General features: G+C 41.5%; 1 protein-coding gene across 1 annotated transcript in view; it reads left to right on the forward strand.

The window, feature by feature from the left end:
- Nucleotides 1-447: 447 nt before the first annotated feature.
- Nucleotides 448-20,810, forward strand: part of LOC138352107 (transcription elongation factor SPT6-like) — a 42,923-nt gene continuing 22,560 nt past the window's right edge. Inside the window, exons 1-3 of the mRNA XM_069304369.1 lie at nt 448-580; nt 3,742-3,941; nt 4,764-4,865. Coding sequence (XP_069160470.1) covers nt 448-580; nt 3,742-3,941; nt 4,764-4,865 — 435 coding nt within the window. The remainder of the gene's footprint in view (nt 581-3,741; nt 3,942-4,763; nt 4,866-20,810) is intronic.

Consider the following 20,810-nt stretch of genomic DNA (forward strand, 5'->3'; position numbering starts at 1 on the left):
AAAAAAACATGTTTTTTCCTGTCACAGATAAGGCATGTATATAGTAGGTATATAAAAACACTAGCTTGTTTTTAAAACAAGTGTTTAAAAGTACTAGTTGTTTAAATGCAACGTTGTGTCAAAATTTCAAAGCAATCGGTAAAAAGGTTACGAAGATTTCTCTTACATGAAAAACACAGTTTTTAAGAAAAAAAACATTTTTTTCCCCGCCACAGACGTGACATCTATATAATATGTATATAAAAATCCGCTCGGAGGCGAATGGCACTTTCGGAGATTAGCGATTTTGAACAAACGAACATTTCCATTTTTATTTATATAGATGAGGATCAGTTATCTAAAAAAAATAATTCCATATCAGTATGTTAGATTTGATAAGAACAAAATTAAAGCTATTAATTTAATATTCTTGTATCTTCAGGACTTTAGAGAGAGAGACCACCAATCATGTCCCAGTTCATTTACTCAGAAGCAGAGGAAAGTGAAGAAGAGCAAGAAGAATATGAAGAAAATGAAAGGAAAAAATTGAAAAAACTAAAAACAGTTAAAGATGACTCTTCTGAAGAGGATGATGACGATGGTAAGTGATGGAAAAGTTCTCAATGCTGTTGTTGTTGTTGTTATAGATTCAGCTACTCGGAACAAGTTCTAAGTAGCACGGGCTATAATGAGCCCGTAGCGGACTTTCCTGGCACAGGAGCGGTGCTGAATGTGAATGTGAACGTTCTCATTGATTCCAAGACTTTGTATATATACTATGAATTTGTTTCATCCATACCTGATGAGGTTCTAGAATTTCTACTCCTCAAACCAGGCCCGAGGCCATGATTGAATTTTGAGAGCTTGGTCCAACGGTCTGTTGCTTGGAGCGTACCACATATCCACCATAGTCCAACACTTCTTGAAGAAAACTATCTAGTTTTATCTTTAAAAAATATCCGTCAATATTATGGCTGTGAGGTTGTTGAACAACCGTGGACCTCTCATGTTTATTCAGTGTTTTCGGGTTATGCTTATGGCCCCCCTGTTCTTCATTGGTTGTATTCTGCATTTACTTCCATGTCAATTACTCCAGTATGTTGTCATTTACTGTGTAGATTTGGGACCTGGGCCTCCAGTATTTTCCACGTGTATATTATTTGATATCTCTCCTTTCTCTTTCTATCGAGTACATTTGGAGAGCATTAAGATCACTTTGGCAATGAATTATTAGGACGTATCCCAATAATTTAGGTGCTTTATCGCGTTTATTTATGCCATATATGTTCTCTGAACTCCCTCTATTTCAGCAATCTGCTTTCAGCAATCTTAAATAATTTGATATAAATGTATGGATACACTTCATTGCTATTGTTAATGTTCTGATATATTTGTCATTTTTAACGAGACGTAGTTTAGAACAAAGGCAACTGCAGAAGGCCTATTGCCCCATACGAGGCAGCTCCTATCTATAACCACCCAATCCCACTCATATATATGACCAACCCGCGCTTGAAACAATCGAGGGACCCCACCTAGTTAAGAACAAAGGCAACTTCAGAAGGCCTATTGGCCCATACGAGGCAGCTCCTATTTATAACCACCCAAGCCCACTCATATACATGTCCATGAAACAATCGAGGGACCCCACCTCCACCACATTACGCGGTAATTGGTTCCACAAATCAACAATCCTGTTACCAAACCAGTATTTACCCAAGTCTTTTCTAAATCTAAATTTATCCAATATATACCCAATGTTTTGTGTTATGTCTTATGTTGCTACTTTTAATACCCTATTAATATCTAATTTGTTGTGTCCATTCATCCACTTGTAAGCCTCTATCATGTCACCCCCTAACTCTTCGCCTTTCCAGTGAATGCAATTTAAGCTTTGTTAATCTTTCTTCATATGAAAGATTTCTAATTTGGGGAATTAACTTAGTCATCCTACGCTGGACACGTTCAAGTGAATTTATATCCATTCTATAATACGGCGACCAAAACTAAACTGCATAATCTAAGTGGGGCCTAACCAGAGCAAGATATTGCTGAAGAACCACACCAGGTGTCTTGTTACTAAAGATTCGATTAATAAATCCCAATGTCCTATTTGCCTTATTACGAACATTCATGCATTTATATTTTTTTTAAAATTCTTACTAATCATAACTCCCAGATCCCTTTCGCAATCCGACTTCGCAATCTCATCACCATCAAGCTCGTATCTTGTAACTCTTCCATCATTACCTAGACTCAGAACTTTATATTTATCAGCATTAAACTGCATCTGACAATCCTTTGACCATTTCAAAACCCTATTTAGATCAACTTGAAGTGATAGTGAGTCTTCTTCCGTATTAATTTCCCTACCTACCCTACCGATTTTTGTATCATCGGCAAATTTGCAAATGTTGCTACTCAAACCTTAATCTAAATCATTTATATATATTATAAACATCAGAGGTCCAAGGACGGAGACTTGAGGCACTCCACTAACAACATTATCCCACTCTGACTTAACCCACATTTATACTAACTCTGTTTCCTTTGGTATAGCCATGCCCTAATCCAACTTAATATAGCACCCCCAATACCATGAGCCTCTATCTTTTTAATCAGTCTTTCATGTGGCACTGTATCAAAAGCTTTGCTAAAGTCAAGGTACACAACATCACAGTCCTTACCACTATCAACTGCCTCAACTATGCTAGAATAAAAAGATAACAAATTTGTTAAACAAGAACGGCCATTTATAAAAACATTTGCGACTCAATTATTAATTTATGTTTTTCAAGATGAAGACGAATTTTATTTGCAATTATCGATTCGAGTAACTTTCCCACAATAGACGTTAGGCAAATTGGCCGATAGTTTGACGCAAGTGATCTATCTCCTTTCTTAAAAACTGGTATCACATTACCAACTTTCCATAACTCTGGCACTCTGCCTGACTCTATTGATTTATTAAATATGGTAGACAGTGGGTCGCAAAGCTCCTCTTTGCATTCTTTAAGCACCGTGGCAAACACTTCATCCGGCCCTGGGGATTTGTTTGGTTTGAGTTTTACTATTTGTTTAATTACAACCTCCCTGGTAACTGCTAAACTAGTCAACCTGTCCTCGTCCCCACCCACACAGACTTGTTCGGCTGAAGGCATATCGTCAAGTTCCTCTTTAGTAAATACAGATATAAAATATTTATTAAAAATACTACGTTTTATACCTTAGTTGTTATTAAGTGTTGAAAATGAAACTAGGTGACTTGACATCAATCACAGTACTGTTAGTGGGCTCAGAAGCTTCCCAGTGCTTAGTTATTATACCATATGGCCTTGCTTCTGTGCTTCCAAGTTAATATATCATAAAGCCTTGCTTCTGTGCTTCCAAGTTATTATTTCCTAAAGCCTTGCTTCTGTGCTTCCAAGTTATTATACCATAAAGCCTTTTGAAATATGACAGACCTTCAAAACTTTAAGAAATGAAGGGAGTTGTCAGTTGTCAGAAATGTCAGTTGCTTAATTTAAAAACTGCAAAGGTGGTCGTTCTGGAGCCTGTTGAATTTTTGAACTATCTCATCAATATTTTAACTTGCTTAGCTAAATGAACTGTGGGGTTAATTCCTTAAGCCCATTATGTGTGTCTCTGTAACCTACATTATGGGGTTCATAATAAATTAACTAAACTAACTAAAACTAATAAGAACAATACAATAAGAATAAAGAACTTTCATCGCATTCATCTCTGGTTATTTATTGATAGATGAAGAGAAAATTCGTGAAGAAAATAAAGACTTCATTAACGACGACGATGAAGAGGATGATGAAGGAGATTCGGGGTCAGACAGTGAAAAGTATGGCAAACGAAAACGGCGGAAGGACGATGAAGATAAAACCAACTACCTCGATGATGATGATATTGATCTTATTGAGGAGAACACTGGTATGAAACTTGACAGAAAGGTTAGTTTTCTCCAATAATTATTGTAATATATATTTTGTTTATATTTATACAAGTTTCTGTACAGGATAGAAAAAGATAATTTGCATTTTTGTGTTTTAAAGAATGAAAAGAACTCGAATTTCACACCGTTTAGATGAATTAGAAACAAAATTGGGAAACCATTATTGCTTCTGCTGGCATATATATTAGTAGAGAAATATAATTTAAGATTAATTTCTGATATATATCTAATATATTTAATATATTTATATTTCAATTATATAAAAGTGTATTTATATAATGCACAGTATACAGTATTTTTCAGAGTGAATGTTTTAAAAATAAGTTTTGGACAATTATATAATTTTTATGGTAAAATTTTAGTCAAAATTTTGATTAAATCTTCCTAGAAATATATGCTGATTCCAATTATAGCAAAAACCAATTCTGCTGTCTTGTAAATTCAAGATTTTACTAGATTTAAATAAATTTTAAAAAATGTATATTTTAAAAACGGGTTGACCAATATATATAAAAAAAGGTGTACTTTTAAACATTTGGCTGCTCCATAATATTGGCTGCCTCACTGACTTGGAGGTTGTGCTACAATGATAACCTAAGTAAGTCTCATAAGGTTATCTAAGGAATAACCAAACCCTTGAATCATATGAATGGTTTCGTGAGCGTGTAACATACTAAATCTCTAAATAAGATACTAAATATACTAAGATACTAACATACTAAATAAGAACTATAATACTAGCATAGTACTATAGATTGTCGTCATGACAATTTTTTGTTTATGAATTAATGTATATATGTCTTGAATTTTTGTTTCACAGAGAAAGTATAAGCGTTTGAAGAGGATTGTGGATGAAGAATCTGACGTAGAAGAGAAAGATGTGCAGGGTCAGATTCGAAGAGAGATCTTCGAGGGTTCAGACGTAAGTAAATCTCTGGAGTTTATGTTGTATTCAGTGCCACTTTATATGCATGAGCAGTGTTTACAAATTGTTCGTTTTCTGACGATGTTTATTAAGAGGTACCCTGTGTACTCACCTTACCCTAGTTGTGTTGGAGGGGATTAAGCTCCCGCCCCTCAACTATTAATCCCAGTGCTTCTCGAGCACTGCTTCCTAAGATCCTCGAGCTCTATCATAACTGCATTTAAAACTGTAGAGTTAGCCTCCACCACATTATTTTCATTTACTAACTACTCTGACACTGTAAGAGTTTTTTCTAATGTTTCTGTGGCTTATTTGGATACGCAGCTTCCCCCTGTATCCTCTTATGCGTATTCATCACATGTTAAATAATCCCCTGTCGGTTCTCCTGAGAATTTTGTATGTGATGTTCATGTCTCCCTTAACTCTTCCATGTCGTTTGTAGTGTGTGATGTTTATTATGAGACACTGTGTGTGATGCTATCACTCGGTCATTCTTCTTTGTTCTGCTGTAGTGGGTTAGAAATTTTGAATACAGTAAAATAGTTCGAGTGTGCCTTTTAGTCTATCTCTCTTACCTGCATAATTGACACTTTAATGAGAGATATTTCGTTATTGCTTAAATATTATTAGTTGTTTGATTCTGTTTCCTTCGTCTGTCATTCATAACTTTAATATCTGGTACCACAGTGTAATGATCTGGGGCTCAGATCATTGGTTCTCCCTTCTTCCCTCTTTTCCCTCTCCTTCTCCCCTCCTTTCCTTCTCCCTCTCCCCTCCTTCCTTCTCCCCTCCCCTTGGCCGTCATTCGTCTCCTCTCCTCTTCCCCCCCCTCTGTCGCCCATTTGTCAGGGTCAAGAGGTTGACCTGAGGGTAGGGTGGTCGTGGATACCTTGGCTTCTCCCACTCAACTTCCCCACTCAGATATTTCCCTCTCCACCCCCTCTCATCCCTCTCTGTCCCTCTCAGCAGCGGCCTTCCCCATACCAGGCAGAGTCAAATGTCCCTACTCCTATCTTAGAGGAGACAGGCTTGAACATAAATTATCAGTTTTGTAAACATTGCTCGCAGGTGCCTGGGCTCCATAGACGCGCCTTGTCCCCCTTCTCTTTAGCTGGAGAGAGCTGACTCAATCTTCAGGAATTCATGTAGCTTTCCACGACAGATCAGTGAAGGTGATTGGCCTGAGATAAGGTCCAAGTCCTTATTGGCCCTAGAGAGCCAGACCTCAGGCCTACGTGTTAAATGGTTGGCCAGTGCCAAAATAATGGGTGGAGCCCTGGGGCTGTAGTAGATGGTGGGAGGAGTAATCCTTCCCAGCAATAAGTTGGAAAAACTAAATTTCATCAGTGTGTCTTGGGAGTGTATTAGGAACAGGGCCGCAAGCCCGTATCCTCGGGGCTGAGGGCAGCCATCAACATCTTGGCCGTGGTGCGGGTATTTAAGGTATAGTGCACTTGAGTTTTGTGTCCTCGGTAAATATCCATTGTGCCTCTAGGGAAAATAGAATAGGTTATGTGTTCAAATTGTCTTAATTTACATGTTTCATAAAATAAATTGTATAGCTTGTCCAGTGGTATTCACTTAACTCCCCTTTGATATATTTTGCTACTTTGTCATTTTTTAGGTGTTGTATTGGAAGCCCCCCCCCCAGGTTCTCCTAACAATTAATCGATACTAAAGTTGCCCTTGGATTCAAATAAGTAACGGGAATTAAACAAACTAATTTTCCAAAATTTATTACTGAAAGTCATATTACCCGGAGTCCCATGGTTACTGATTCCTTGCCTTCCTGGGGGATCGGTGATAAGACACATTCAGGTATGGTTGGTCGGGAAGGTGGTGGCAGTGCAAATGTGTTTTGTTATTTTTTTTAACTAATAACCCTTGTCCTTGGTGTATCTTCCTCATTTAATATTCCTCTTATATACGGGGCAGTCCAGTGAGGGGTCATGCTGGACTGTAACAGTGTTAAGCTGGGGTATTGAGTGGAGAGAGACAGAGATGTACAACAGAGAGCGTATATTACGATCACGAGAGATAACAAGATAACAGTATTAATACTGGGGAACATTGGGTTATTACAACAGAGGCCGCGGTTATTACGGCAGGGTAAGCGGTCATTACAATGGTGGCAGCGGTGTTTCAATAATTTCTTGACGATTATTGAAGCCTCACGCGCCTGTCCGTTCGGTTATGTTATGTGGTGAGGGTGCAGCCGGGGCCCATGAGATAGAGTCGACGGTAATCCTATGTGGTGCGATTCGCATAGAGTAGGCGATTCTAGGGTCGTGCGGGGCTGGTAAGTTTAATTACAGTCACTTAAGTGTATGCGCTAGCAGGCAGTTAAGTGTGGAGGCCGCCTTGGGTAGTTGGAAAGGGTATTATTTTTCTCGACCCTCTGCAACTACGGACAAGGGTGCTGCGTGGTGGTTTTCGCAGCAACAATTCTAGGTGTCGAATTGTCGGGGCGGGGAAGTATTAGGACGCTAATTATTATCCCTGAGGGCGTGGTAGGCGACCCAATCGCTAGATTTTTACGGTACAGCCATGAAGGTACCAAGAGTTCACTGAGGGATGGCCTAGTAGATTCTCTAGCAACGGAATAACGGTGGTGTCGGACAGTTAGATCCGTCGGTTGTTCCGCTATCTAGTCTAACCGTTGACCGCGAAGGACAGGATTATTGGGTACTGTCGGGATCTAGGTGGATGTGGTTACCTAGGCTTGGAGGAGCGACAGGGCGGGCCGGGACGGGACGGTTATAGGTTAAATCGAGATTTCCTTAAGTACTAAATTAAGTTCCCTGTATATTAAGTTCCTTTTCAGGTTAAGTATCCCTTCGTTAGTTAAGTGTTTCCCCTTGTTTACGTAATTCTCGTATATAAGTGTTATTATTTTTTCTAAGAATTTGTTTTACATGTTTAAGTCTGGAAATTTTGTTTTCGTATTGTGCAGTATTAATTCTTTGAGGGAATTACTAAAAGGTGAGTGGTTTACTGTGTTCAAGTGAAGTGCGGTGTATAAAGTGAAGTCAGTGAAAGAACTGAAATCAGTGAAATCGTGGAAAATTTTTGTGATGACATTTTTCAAAGTCGCTTGGAAAATCTCAATTTCGGAATAAATTCTAGTTTTGTGCCGGGCCATACGATCATCGGGTCGTCAGTGTTAATTCAAGTGTGCGATTAAAGTGATCCGAGTTAGAACTTTGAAAGACCAAAAAGTCGGATTTTGGTCATTTAAGCGACTTAGCGTTGGGACTCTGAATTTTCTAGCGTTTTTACTCAGCGCCCAGTGTGACAGCGCCCAGTAATTGTTTGTGCTCAACCAAGTGTCTAAGTGTCTCGCGAGTAGTATATTTAGTTCAAGTGATACGCGAACTACACGTCGGTATTTAATTTATAATTTTGAGAAAAGAAATACTTGGTTAATTAAGAATTAGTGCGGCGACAACTTTCTGAGGATTAGGCTTCGTGACAGTGAGCGCACTTTTAATTTTTGTATACTTACCAACGTGTCCAAGTGGTTAGCGAGTGTTATAATCCGTTAAAGTAACAAGTCAACTACGCGCCAGTATTTAAATTATAATTTTGGGACATTAATTACTAATTTTTACTTAAGGTTCAGCGCGACTCTGTAGCCGTGAGCGTCGCAGATATCAGTGTATATTTCTCAGTATTCTACAACGCGACCGGCGGTGACCAAGTGTATGCTATGTAAACATCGAGTTCATACAGTAACGTAAATAATTAATTTAACATTAATTTGGTTTAACTAATAATACTTATAATTATATCCGAGCGCCGTTGTTAGCGTCGGGCGTTACGGGATTAAAAATAATTGTTGAAGATATAAACACTGCGCCAGTGTTAAATTAAGATAACGTCGTTCATTCTTAGTGCGCCTAAGATTTTAAAGAAAAATTTAGGAAATTCAGTTAACGTAAAGTGTTGTAATTATTGTGCGCTGGTAAACAAGACTTTGATTATTTTCGATAAATAAAAACAGAGTGGAAACTAAATTATTTACAGTAAATTCAGTGTAGTCCCTTTCGCGTAAATATTACTTGTATAATTTCAGTATATTTTGTTAAAGAATGCGGTAATTATCAATTTTCTAAGATTTATATTGGATTTGCATTTACAGACAAGAAAGTCGTACTGTAATTCTTTTTATATTTGCGTTACTAGTCATCTTCGAGTGTCAAATTAATATAGTGGAAATTAATTACAGTTTTTCAAGTTTATTCTAGTAGTTCGATCAATTAATAATTAACGTCACCTTTTTGTGTGGTTTATAAGGCGCATATATAGTTGGTTCAACATCGTATACAGTGTTTGTTTCACAAGTGATGATTAGTAGTCGATGCCGGCTGCGTATTTCCATCTGTCCGCATATAAATTTTACGAATGAGAGAAGAAGATAATATGACTAAAGAAATTCATTCATTGGTGTAGCGTAGTCAGCGAGACTCTGACGCCGACAGCTGTCATCGCCTTGTCAACGGGCGACGGTCCTCACTGGGGCTCGAGAAATCGATTAGGAAGGGTGGCGATATATGGTACTTCCGATTTGGTCACACGGAACATTTTTACCAAGGATTGAGGTTAGGAAACATTTTGTGGTTTGCTAGAAGTTATGGATGAAACCGAATCGTGTGTTAAAAGTTCACCCTGATCCGACGACGGGTCTTGAAGTTACGTCTTGGGGTGAAAATGGTTTTTATCAATGAATGGACAATGTATACAGACGCACCCTCCCCAATACCCCATCCTTACCCAAGCACCCCTCCCTGCCTACAACCCCCAACCTCAAACCCCCCCTACCTACAACCCTATTCCCCAACCTTACCTGCAGGCCAACCCATGCCCACCCCAATCCCTGGCAGTCCCATATCAACCCCAGCCAAATACCACCCAACCCCTTGTCGACGCGTTATTGGAATTGTGGAAAACTACATTTCCCTCGCAACTCCCACCCTTACAACCCCCTGTTTACAACCCCCCTCCACACCCCATCCCCGGCCTGCCCTCGCCCTCCCTCTTATCCCCCCAACCCCTCCTGTTACCCACCCTACCCCCTCCATTAATCCTACACCTTGCTCCTCACCTCCCCTCCACCGCTCTTCCCCTCCTACCCCCATTCCTAGTGTCGCCTCTACAGAAGTTGCTGGGGAAGGTAGCCAGCGGGCTTCTGGGACGCGTAAAATTGGTGATGAAATTTGTTGGAAGTGTCATGGCCGAGGCCATTACAGGTATGTGTGCACGAGCACACGGGTCAAGGGTGACCCAGAACAGGTCAGCACGTTGGCTGGCAGACCTACGTTTGAGATGACGGTTGAAGGTGTGAGATTGACAGTTTTTGTGGACACCGGAAGTCAAGCAACTCTCATTAAAAAGTCAGCCTTCAGCACACTTAAAGAGACACGACTTAAGCGTTGTGGGAAGCATTTAACAGCAGTGAATGGTCAACATATCAATATCTTGGGCCAGGCCACTCTCAATTTTGAAGTGGGTAAGGGAGAAGCTTACCCACACAATTGCACGGTTGTCGAGAATCTTGCATTCCCTGGTCAAATTTTGTTGGGAATGGATTTTCTGGGACGAGTTAACTATTCTTTGTCGGCTCAAGAGGGAGCAAGGAAGTGTAGATTGAAGTTGGGTCAGGTAGTTTATCCCATTAAAATGGTAGATCATCCACCAGTAATTGCTTCCATTAGTAAGAAACAGAAGTACAACATTCACTACCCTAAGTTGTTGTTTAAGTCTCTTCCAGACACAGATAAGAAATCATGTGGGTTACATGCCTTGGTGAAACAGTGTTGCCCACCACATTCAATTAAATTCATTAAAGTATCAGTGGGACGTCACATTGCACCAGGTACCACCCTTCAGGTGGCTGGGAGATGTGACAGGTTGTTGATCCCTCATCATTTGATCACAGTGCTTGATAAAGGTGCCCTTATTCCAGTTGTCAATCTCTCGCACAAAACCTATCGTTTCAGGGCAGGTGACAGGGTGTCTCAGGCTACACTTGTAGAAAATACAGGAATTTTTCAGTATCAAAGCCAGGAGGAGATGCCAGCCACCATAGCACAATGTAGTGCACTTAATGTTACACAAAGTAGTACACAGGGGGAAAAACAAGACCGAGACAGGGAAAAGTAGTAATATTCAAGAAGTTGATAAGTTAATCTCAGCTCTGGATTTGCAACATGTGCAACAGTCAGATAGGAAACTTTTGAGAGGGATTTTACGTAAATTCCCTAGACTGTTTGCAACAGAAGACGATCAGATCGGGCTTCTGGATAGGATCGAGCATGTTATTCCTACAGGTGATCATCCTCCTATTTACACCCGTCAATGGAGACTTCCGGAACGGGCGAAGGAAGTAATTAGGGATGAGTGTCAGAGGATGTTGAGACAGGATGTGATAGAGCCTAGTACATCACCATGGTTGTCGCCAGTGGTGTTGGTACGTAAACCGGATGGTAGTTATAGGTTTTGTGTTGACTACCGAAAGATAAACGAAATTACTAAAGGTGATGTGTATCCTTTGCCACGGATACAAGAAATAATAGATCAGTTTGGGGCAGCCAAATACTTTTCCACTCTGGATGCGAAATCTGCGTATTGGGCCATCCCAGTTGCTGAGAAAGATCGAGAAAAGACCGCCTTCTCTGATGGGGTTCATACTTATCAATTCAAGCGGATGCCTTTCGGGTTAAAGACAGCGCCTTCATCATTTCAGAGGGCAATTAATTATATCCTCAGTCCAGTCTTGGGGAGGCACTCGTTAGCGTACCTGGATGATGTGGTTATCTACTCCAGGACGTTTGATGAGCACTTACGAGATTTGACTGAGACGTTGGCATTGTTAGATAAGGCGGGGTTCAAACTTAACGTGAGTAAGTGCACTCTGGCATCTCAGAAATTCAAGTTTTTGGGATTCCAGGTGAGCACAGATGGTATCCGACCTGACCCCGACTCCTGCCGTGCCATTGCTGACATGCCTACACCTAAGACAGCAAAGGATGTTCGAAGGTTTCTGGGGGCAGCCGGATATTTCCGTCGCCACATTGAGGGTTTTGCAAGTACAACAGCACCGTTAACTGAGCTCACTAAGAAAAATGTTAAATTCGTTTGGAAACTTGAGCATGATGACGCTTATGCAAAATTAAAAAGTCAACTCATTACCACCCCAGTATTGGCAGTACCGGATTTTGATAAGGAGTGGGAAGTACACACTGACGCCAGTGGCATAGCTATTGGTGGGTGCTTAATGCAACGTGATAATGACAATCTTCCTCACCCAGTTGCATATTTCAGCAGGAAGGTTAAGGGTCCGGAGGTCCGCTATTCTGCAACGGATAGGGAAGCTTTGGCTGTGGTAGAAAGTGTCAGGTACTTTGAACCGTATCTTTTCCAACGTCACTTTGTCATTTATACAGATCACAGGGCGTTGACTCATATTTTTAAGAAAAGAACTAAGTGCCCTAGCATGTCCCGTTCGTCTCATGAACTAGCTGCTCACTCATTCCAAATACTTTACAAGCCTGGTCCATCACATGTTGTACCAGATACTTTGAGTAGAAACATTGCTACTATTAACGTAAATCTTAATATTGAAAATATTTCCAGTGAGAAAATGCGAGAATTCCAGATGAACGAACCAAGGTGGAAGGAAATTATTGAACTTTTGGAGGGAGGAAAATATCCGTCGAAGAAACGTAATTTGGCAATTCATGATTTTGAAATGAAGGATGGGGTCTTATTTTATGTAAAGGGACAGCAGGATCGTGCAGTTTTTCAGTTGGTTATCCCAGAGGTGTTGAAGAAGTCGGCGTTGAAACTCGCACATTCGTCTAAGATTGCAGGTCATCCGGGGATTTTTAAAACTCACATGAAAGCCAAGTCACTCTTTTTCTTCCCCGGTATGTTAACAGAGGTCATTAACTTCGTTAAGTCCTGTGGTCACTGTCAAAGGAGGAAAGGTACCCTTAAGGTACAAGCTCCATTGCAAGAATTCCCAGAAATTGTGGAACCTTTAGATCGGGTGGGGGCTGATCTGATTGATCTGCATCACAGTCATTCAGGAAACCGTTACGTATTGGTGTTGGTAGACCACCTGTCCAGGTACACCACACTGATTGCATTGCCTCAGAAGGATTCACGAACTGTTGCAAAGGCGTTCTTAGATAGGTTCGTCACTGTATTCGGTCCTCCTAAAGTGTTAGTTTCTGACCGAGGTCAGGAATTTAATGGGAATATTTTTAGAGAAGTATGTAAAATTATAGAAACCACTTCAGCATTCACGACGGCTTATCACCCTCAGGCTAACGGCATGACAGAACGGACGAACCGGTCAGTTAAAGATATGCTTGCAATTCTTGCAGAGCATGATGCAAATTCGTGGGACGAACAACTCCCCTATGTCCAGTTGGCTCTGAACACTGCCATCCATCGATCCATTAACACCCAACCCCTTTTGCTGTTCACAGGGCATTCATGTAATTTCCCATCAGGTCTGCTTAACAGACATAATATTGTATATGGGGAAGATTACCCATCAGAAGTTTTAAATAAGATGAAAAATGCATGGAGAATTGCAGCCAGGGCTTCCAAGACAGCACGAGACCGCTATGCTCAGCATTATGACAAGAAGGTACGACCTCTTGAGTTGAAAGTCGGGAGTCTTGTGTTGAGAGTTAATGAGGCGGCTCCTGCCAATCAGAGTAGGAAACTTGCTCCTAGATGGCGGGGCCCTTACCGGGTAATTGAAAGAAAAGGTCCGGTTAATGTTGTTATTAAAGGTATTTTTGAAGACCAAGTTGAAAGAACGATTCACATTAATAAGTTAAAACCTTATCACGCGAGGGAGGAACTAGAGCTGCCTTCAGCAAGTCTAATTCCTGACCTGTCTAATGATCCAAGTGCGGAGTCAGATGATGAGGATGACCTCCTATCAGATCTCATCAGTAGTCAAGTTCAATCTTGTCACCCCATGGTAACAAGGTCGCGAGCTGTACAGTAAATTGTTAATGATCTCCCCTAGTCAGGTTTAGTAATTTCATAATAATTATCCTGTAGAGGCACTGGTGTGTATTTACTGATGTACATGACTCAGGTAGCATACTTGCCTTGCTCTGGGGTTTCCAACTTCCTATACCTCAGAGTAATATCCATGCTTCCGCCATTTGTTGTTGTCTGTCTTTCTCAGGTCTGATGGTACACCAGTTCCAGCCTCCCAGTCACACGTGAACCAAGGATCGAGATCAGCAGGTCTGGGGATGACCCACCTGGCTGATAAGATCGGGGTCTGAGGCACGTTACATAAAGTCCTCCCCCTTGTACCCGGTAACTCGTCAATTGGTTATCCGGAAGGGGTGACTGGCGTACAGTCACCCGGCCGACACCTCACGTCACTAACGAGGTTGTCCCAGTCCAGCCATGCTGTCTTTACGGAGCAGAGTCCAGTCACCATCACAACCGTGGGCAAGCTGTCTCAAGATCACCAACCAAGCCCACCAGCTGCGTAGTCAAGACTGCGGGAAAACCGGAAGTGGAAGACGAGTGGTCTACGAAGAAGAATGCTAATTGCAAGGACTTGTCAGCTCTTATCAAAACCTGTGGTTGCGTCGTCTGTGGAAACCAAGATGCAACGCGGTGGTCTCAGGTACGAACAGCACTACCCCTACAGAGTGCTTGCGGAATCGCCAGATGAGGTACAATCCTGTACCTCGGCCCAAGTTCAGCTACACGAGGGGTTGCACGGAAGGTGTACCGGCCCAGTAGTACCGGGATGACAAGTAAACGCCGGTAGATGACGTCGCCCAGGAGCTGAGGCAGGGCCCACCTGTCCTGTCACCATGCCATCCTCTTCAATGCCACTCGAACCTCACTACCAACGCGAGACATCGTGATACGTCGAAGCTGTGCCCTACTGTGGCAGCCATGGTTAACAACAATCCATCAAGACTGTTTGGGGAGCGATAAGAAGAGGTGAACCCGGGTTCCTGTTAGCGGGGTCCACCTGAGCTGACAGCCGCCAGCTGTCAGCTGTCAATCAAGTCAGGTGCGGGTAGTACGAGACCCCGCTGTACTGTCCGTAGTTGGCCGAGGCCGGAAATGGAACTTCCAGACGACCAGGATCTTCAAGCAACATGAGGTAGTCGCCGGAACCTACAGCAACCAAATGTCAACAGGAACGAACGAGAAAATATTTATAGAAAAGTTTCATATAAAAATGAAGGCTATTCATATAGTAAACTGTGGTAACTCGGAACAGTTCAACTTTTAATTTTCCATCTGATAGTAAGCACCTATACACCTTCGGAAAGTTCTCTGGAACAGTATTAAATGTTGAAAACTAGAACTAGTGAAATAGAGAAATAAATCTAGAAAGTGAACATTAGAAAATAACCCTGTCTCTAGATAAATTGTATGAGTAAACTGGTTTGAGAACCATCTAGTAGGATCTCTAGAAACGTTGATCAGTGGGAAACTTTATCTAGATTTTTCTAGATCCTAGATACTGATAGTTATACATATTTTTTTTTAATTTTTTTTTTGTGGTTTACTGAACAATAAGGGTGTGGTACACAGTCTGACAAATGTATTCACCCGCTGCTGTTGTGGACTTGAATATGAACTCTGGGATATTAGGAGTTTGAGGAACTTATATCCAGAGTGTTGTTGTTGGTTGAGGGACATGTCTGTGGACATTGAATTTTTATAATAATAAAAATATTTATGTGTCTTTTCTTTAGATTTTAAGATTGGGATGCGCTGTGGTGGACAGTTGCCACAGGTGTGGAGTGGAACACTAGGTCCCTGAGAGGTAGTGTTCTTCTATGTTGATATAATTTTATAATTTTGTTATTTTTTAATGACATTGATTTTTTTTAATGTTTTGTGTGATGTGTTTGATCTTTATTCCAGGTGGAATACTGGGATAGCTGAAGGCTATCAGCTGATTTTAGCTAGTTAGTAATTGTTAGGTTGGGATTTCTCCAGTTATTTGTTACTATATCAAGACAGGTATAGGATATTTTGTCTTCCAGGTAGTTGGAAGGGTACGGGGCTGCATCCAAGTTGGATAGTCAGGATTATAGGGACGGTCTCTGTCCTTATGTTTTATGTATTATTACTGTTGTGTTGATAGGTGTAAATACATGCTGGGGCACACCTTTTGGGTGTGCCATTATTGTTGTTGGCACAACAAAAGTGGATGGAATTAATTAATTTTGTGGATGGAATTCCATCCACAAAAGTGGATGGAATTAGTTAGGATTAGATAATTTCTTTTGTTTTGAGGCATTGGTTGAAAATAGTGTTGGGTTAAAAATGTTGTTTTTGGAGTTAATGGTTAGGGTAGGGCAGGATTTCTGGATAAGAAAAGTGTGTGTAACTTGCTTTACACACAAATTTCTTAATTTCCGAGGAGGGGGAGTTGTAATGATCTGGGGCTCAGATCATTGGTTCTCCCTTCTTCCCTCTTTTCCCTCTCCTTCTCCCCTCCTTTCCTTCTCCCTCTCCCCTCCTTCCTTCTCCCCTCCCCTTGGCCGTCATTCGTCTCCTCTCCTCTTCCCCCCCCTCTGTCGCCCATTTGTCAGGGTCAAGAGGTTGACCTGAGGGTAGGGTGGTCGTGGATACCTTGGCTTCTCCCACTCAACTTCCCCACTCAGATATTTCCCTCTCCACCCCCTCTCATCCCTCTCTGTCCCTCTCAGCAGCGGCCTTCCCCATACCAGGCAGAGTCAAATGTCCCTACTCCTATCTTAGAGGAGACAGGCTTGAACATAAATTATCAGTTTTGTAAACATTGCTCGCAGGTGCCTGGGCTCCATAGACGCGCCTTGTCCCCCTTCTCTTTAGCTGGAGAGAGCTGACTCAATCTTCAGGAATTCATGTAGCTTTCCACGACAGATCAGTGAAGGTGATTGGCCTGAGATAAGGTCCAAGTCCTTATTGGCCCTAGAGAGCCAGACCTCAGGCCTACGTGTTAAATGGTTGGCCAGTGCCAAAATAATGGGTGGAGCCCTGGGGCTGTAGTAGATGGTGGGAGGAGTAATCCTTCCCAGCAATAAGTTGGAAAAACTAAATTTCATCAGTGTGTCTTGGGAGTGTATTAGGAACAGGGCCGCAAGCCCGTATCCTCGGGGCTGAGGGCAGCCATCAACATCTTGGCCGTGGTGCGGGTATTTAAGGTATAGTGCACTTGAGTTTTGTGTCCTCGGTAAATATCCATTGTGCCTCTAGGGAAAATAGAATAGGTTATGTGTTCAAATTGTCTTAATTTACATGTTTCATAAAATAAATTGTATAGCTTGTCCAGTGGTATTCACTTAACTCCCCTTTGATATATTTTGCTACTTTGTCATTTTTTAGGTGTTGTATTGGAAGCCCCCCCCCCCAGGTTCTCCTAACAATTAATCGATACTAAAGTTGTCCTTGGATTCAAATAAGTAACGGGAATTAAACAAACTAATTTTCCAAAATTTATTACTGAAAGTCATATTACCCGGAGTCCCATGGTTACTGATTCCTTGCCTTCCTGGGGGATCGGTGATAAGACACATTCAGGTATGGTTGGTCGGGAAGGTGGTGGCAGTGCAAATGTGTTTTGTTATTTTTTTTAACTAATAACCCTTGTCCTTGGTGTATCTTCCTCATTTAATATTCCTCTTATATACGGGGCAGTCCAGTGAGGGGTCATGCTGGACTGTAACAGTGTTAAGCTGGGGTATTGAGTGGAGAGAGACAGAGATGTACAACAGAGAGCGTATATTACGATCACGAGAGATAACAAGATAACAGTATTAATACTGGGGAACATTGGGTTATTACAACAGAGGCCGCGGTTATTACGGCAGGGTAAGCGGTCATTACAATGGTGGCAGCGGTGTTTCAATAATTTCTTGACGATTATTGAAGCCTCACGCGCCTGTCCGTTCGGTTATGTTATGTGGTGAGGGTGCAGCCGGGGCCCATGAGATAGAGTCGACGGTAATCCTATGTGGTGCGATTCGCATAGAGTAGGCGATTCTAGGGTCGTGCGGGGCTGGTAAGTTTAATTACAGTCACTTAAGTGTATGCGCTAGCAGGCAGTTAAGTGTGGAGGCCGCCTTGGGTAGTTGGAAAGGGTATTATTTTTCTCGACCCTCTGCAACTACGGACAAGGGTGCTGCGTGGTGGTTTTCGCAGCAACAATTCTAGGTGTCGAATTGTCGGGGCGGGGAAGTATTAGGACGCTAATTATTATCCCTGAGGGCGTGGTAGGCGACCCAATCGCTAGATTTTTACGGTACAGCCATGAAGGTACCAAGAGTTCACTGAGGGATGGCCTAGTAGATTCTCTAGCAACGGAATAACGGTGGTGTCGGACAGTTAGATCCGTCGGTTGTTCCGCTATCTAGTCTAACCGTTGACCGCGAAGGACAGGATTATTGGGTACTGTCGGGATCTAGGTGGATGTGGTTACCTAGGCTTGGAGGAGCGACAGGGCGGGCCGGGACGGGACGGTTATAGGTTAAATCGAGATTTCCTTAAGTACTAAATTAAGTTCCCTGTATATTAAGTTCCTTTTCAGGTTAAGTATCCCTTCGTTAGTTAAGTGTTTCCCCTTGTTTACGTAATTCTCGTATATAAGTGTTATTATTTTTTCTAAGAATTTGTTTTACATGTTTAAGTCTGGAAATTTTGTTTTCGTATTGTGCAGTATTAATTCTTTGAGGGAATTACTAAAAGGTGAGTGGTTTACTGTGTTCAAGTGAAGTGCGGTGTATAAAGTGAAGTCAGTGAAAGAACTGAAATCAGTGAAATCGTGGAAAATTTTTGTGATGACATTTTTCAAAGTCGCTTGGAAAATCTCAATTTCGGAATAAATTCTAGTTTTGTGCCGGGCCATACGATCATCGGGTCGTCAGTGTTAATTCAAGTGTGCGATTAAAGTGATCCGAGTTAGAACTTTGAAAGACCAAAAAGTCGGATTTTGGTCATTTAAGCGACTTAGCGTTGGGACTCTGAATTTTCTAGCGTTTTTACTCAGCGCCCAGTGTGACAGCGCCCAGTAATTGTTTGTGCTCAACCAAGTGTCTAAGTGTCTCGCGAGTAGTATATTTAGTTCAAGTGATACGCGAACTACACGTCGGTATTTAATTTATAATTTTGAGAAAAGAAATACTTGGTTAATTAAGAATTAGTGCGGCGACAACTTTCTGAGGATTAGGCTTCGTGACAGTGAGCGCACTTTTAATTTTTGTATACTTACCAACGTGTCCAAGTGGTTAGCGAGTGTTATAATCCGTTAAAGTAACAAGTCAACTACGCGCCAGTATTTAAATTATAATTTTGGGACATTAATTACTAATTTTTACTTAAGGTTCAGCGCGACTCTGTAGCCGTGAGCGTCGCAGATATCAGTGTATATTTCTCAGTATTCTACAACGCGACCGGCGGTGACCAAGTGTATGCTATGTAAACATCGAGTTCATACAGTAACGTAAATAATTAATTTAACATTAATTTGGTTTAACTAATAATACTTATAATTATATCCGAGCGCCGTTGTTAGCGTCGGGCGTTACGGGATTAAAAATAATTGTTGAAGATATAAACACTGCGCCAGTGTTAAATTAAGATAACGTCGTTCATTCTTAGTGCGCCTAAGATTTTAAAGAAAAATTTAGGAAATTCAGTTAACGTAAAGTGTTGTAATTATTGTGCGCTGGTAAACAAGACTTTGATTATTTTCGATAAATAAAAACAGAGTGGAAACTAAATTATTTACAGTAAATTCAGTGTAGTCCCTTTCGCGTAAATATTACTTGTATAATTTCAGTATATTTTGTTAAAGAATGCGGTAATTATCAATTTTCTAAGATTTATATTGGATTTGCATTTACAGACAAGAAAGTCGTACTGTAATTCTTTTTATATTTGCGTTACTAGTCATCTTCGAGTGTCAAATTAATATAGTGGAAATTAATTACAGTTTTTCAAGTTTATTCTAGTAGTTCGATCAATTAATAATTAACGTCACCTTTTTGTGTGGTTTATAAGGCGCATATATAGTTGGTTCAACATCGTATACAGTGTTTGTTTCACAAGTGATGATTAGTAGTCGATGCCGGCTGCGTATTTCCATCTGTCCGCATATAAATTTTACGAATGAGAGAAGAAGATAATATGACTAAAGAAATTCATTCATTGGTGTAGCGTAGTCAGCGAGACTCTGACGCCGACAGCTGTCATCGCCTTGTCAACGGGCGACGGTCCTCACTGGGGCTCGAGAAATCGATTAGGAAGGGTGGCGATATATGGTACTTCCGATTTGGTCACACGGAACATTTTTACCAAGGATTGAGGTTAGGAAACATTTTGTGGTTTGCTAGAAGTTATGGATGAAACCGAATCGTGTGTTAAAAGTTCACCCTGATCCGACGACGGGTCTTGAAGTTACGTCTTGGGGTGAAAATGGTTTTTATCAATGAATGGACAATGTATACAGACGCACCCTCCCCAATACCCCATCCTTACCCAAGCACCCCTCCCTGCCTACAACCCCCAACCTCAAACCCCCCCTACCTACAACCCTATTCCCCAACCTTACCTGCAGGCCAACCCATGCCCACCCCAATCCCTGGCAGTCCCATATCAACCCCAGCCAAATACCACCCAACCCCTTGTCGACGCGTTATTGGAATTGTGGAAAACTACATTTCCCTCGCAACTCCCACCCTTACAACCCCCTGTTTACAACCCCCCTCCACACCCCATCCCCGGCCTGCCCTCGCCCTCCCTCTTATCCCCCCAACCCCTCCTGTTACCCACCCTACCCCCTCCATTAATCCTACACCTTGCTCCTCACCTCCCCTCCACCGCTCTTCCCCTCCTACCCCCATTCCTAGTGTCGCCTCTACAGAAGTTGCTGGGGAAGGTAGCCAG

Source organism: Procambarus clarkii, chromosome 52, assembly GCF_040958095.1.
Source record: "Procambarus clarkii isolate CNS0578487 chromosome 52, FALCON_Pclarkii_2.0, whole genome shotgun sequence".
Lineage (NCBI taxonomy): Eukaryota > Metazoa > Arthropoda > Malacostraca > Decapoda > Cambaridae > Procambarus > Procambarus clarkii.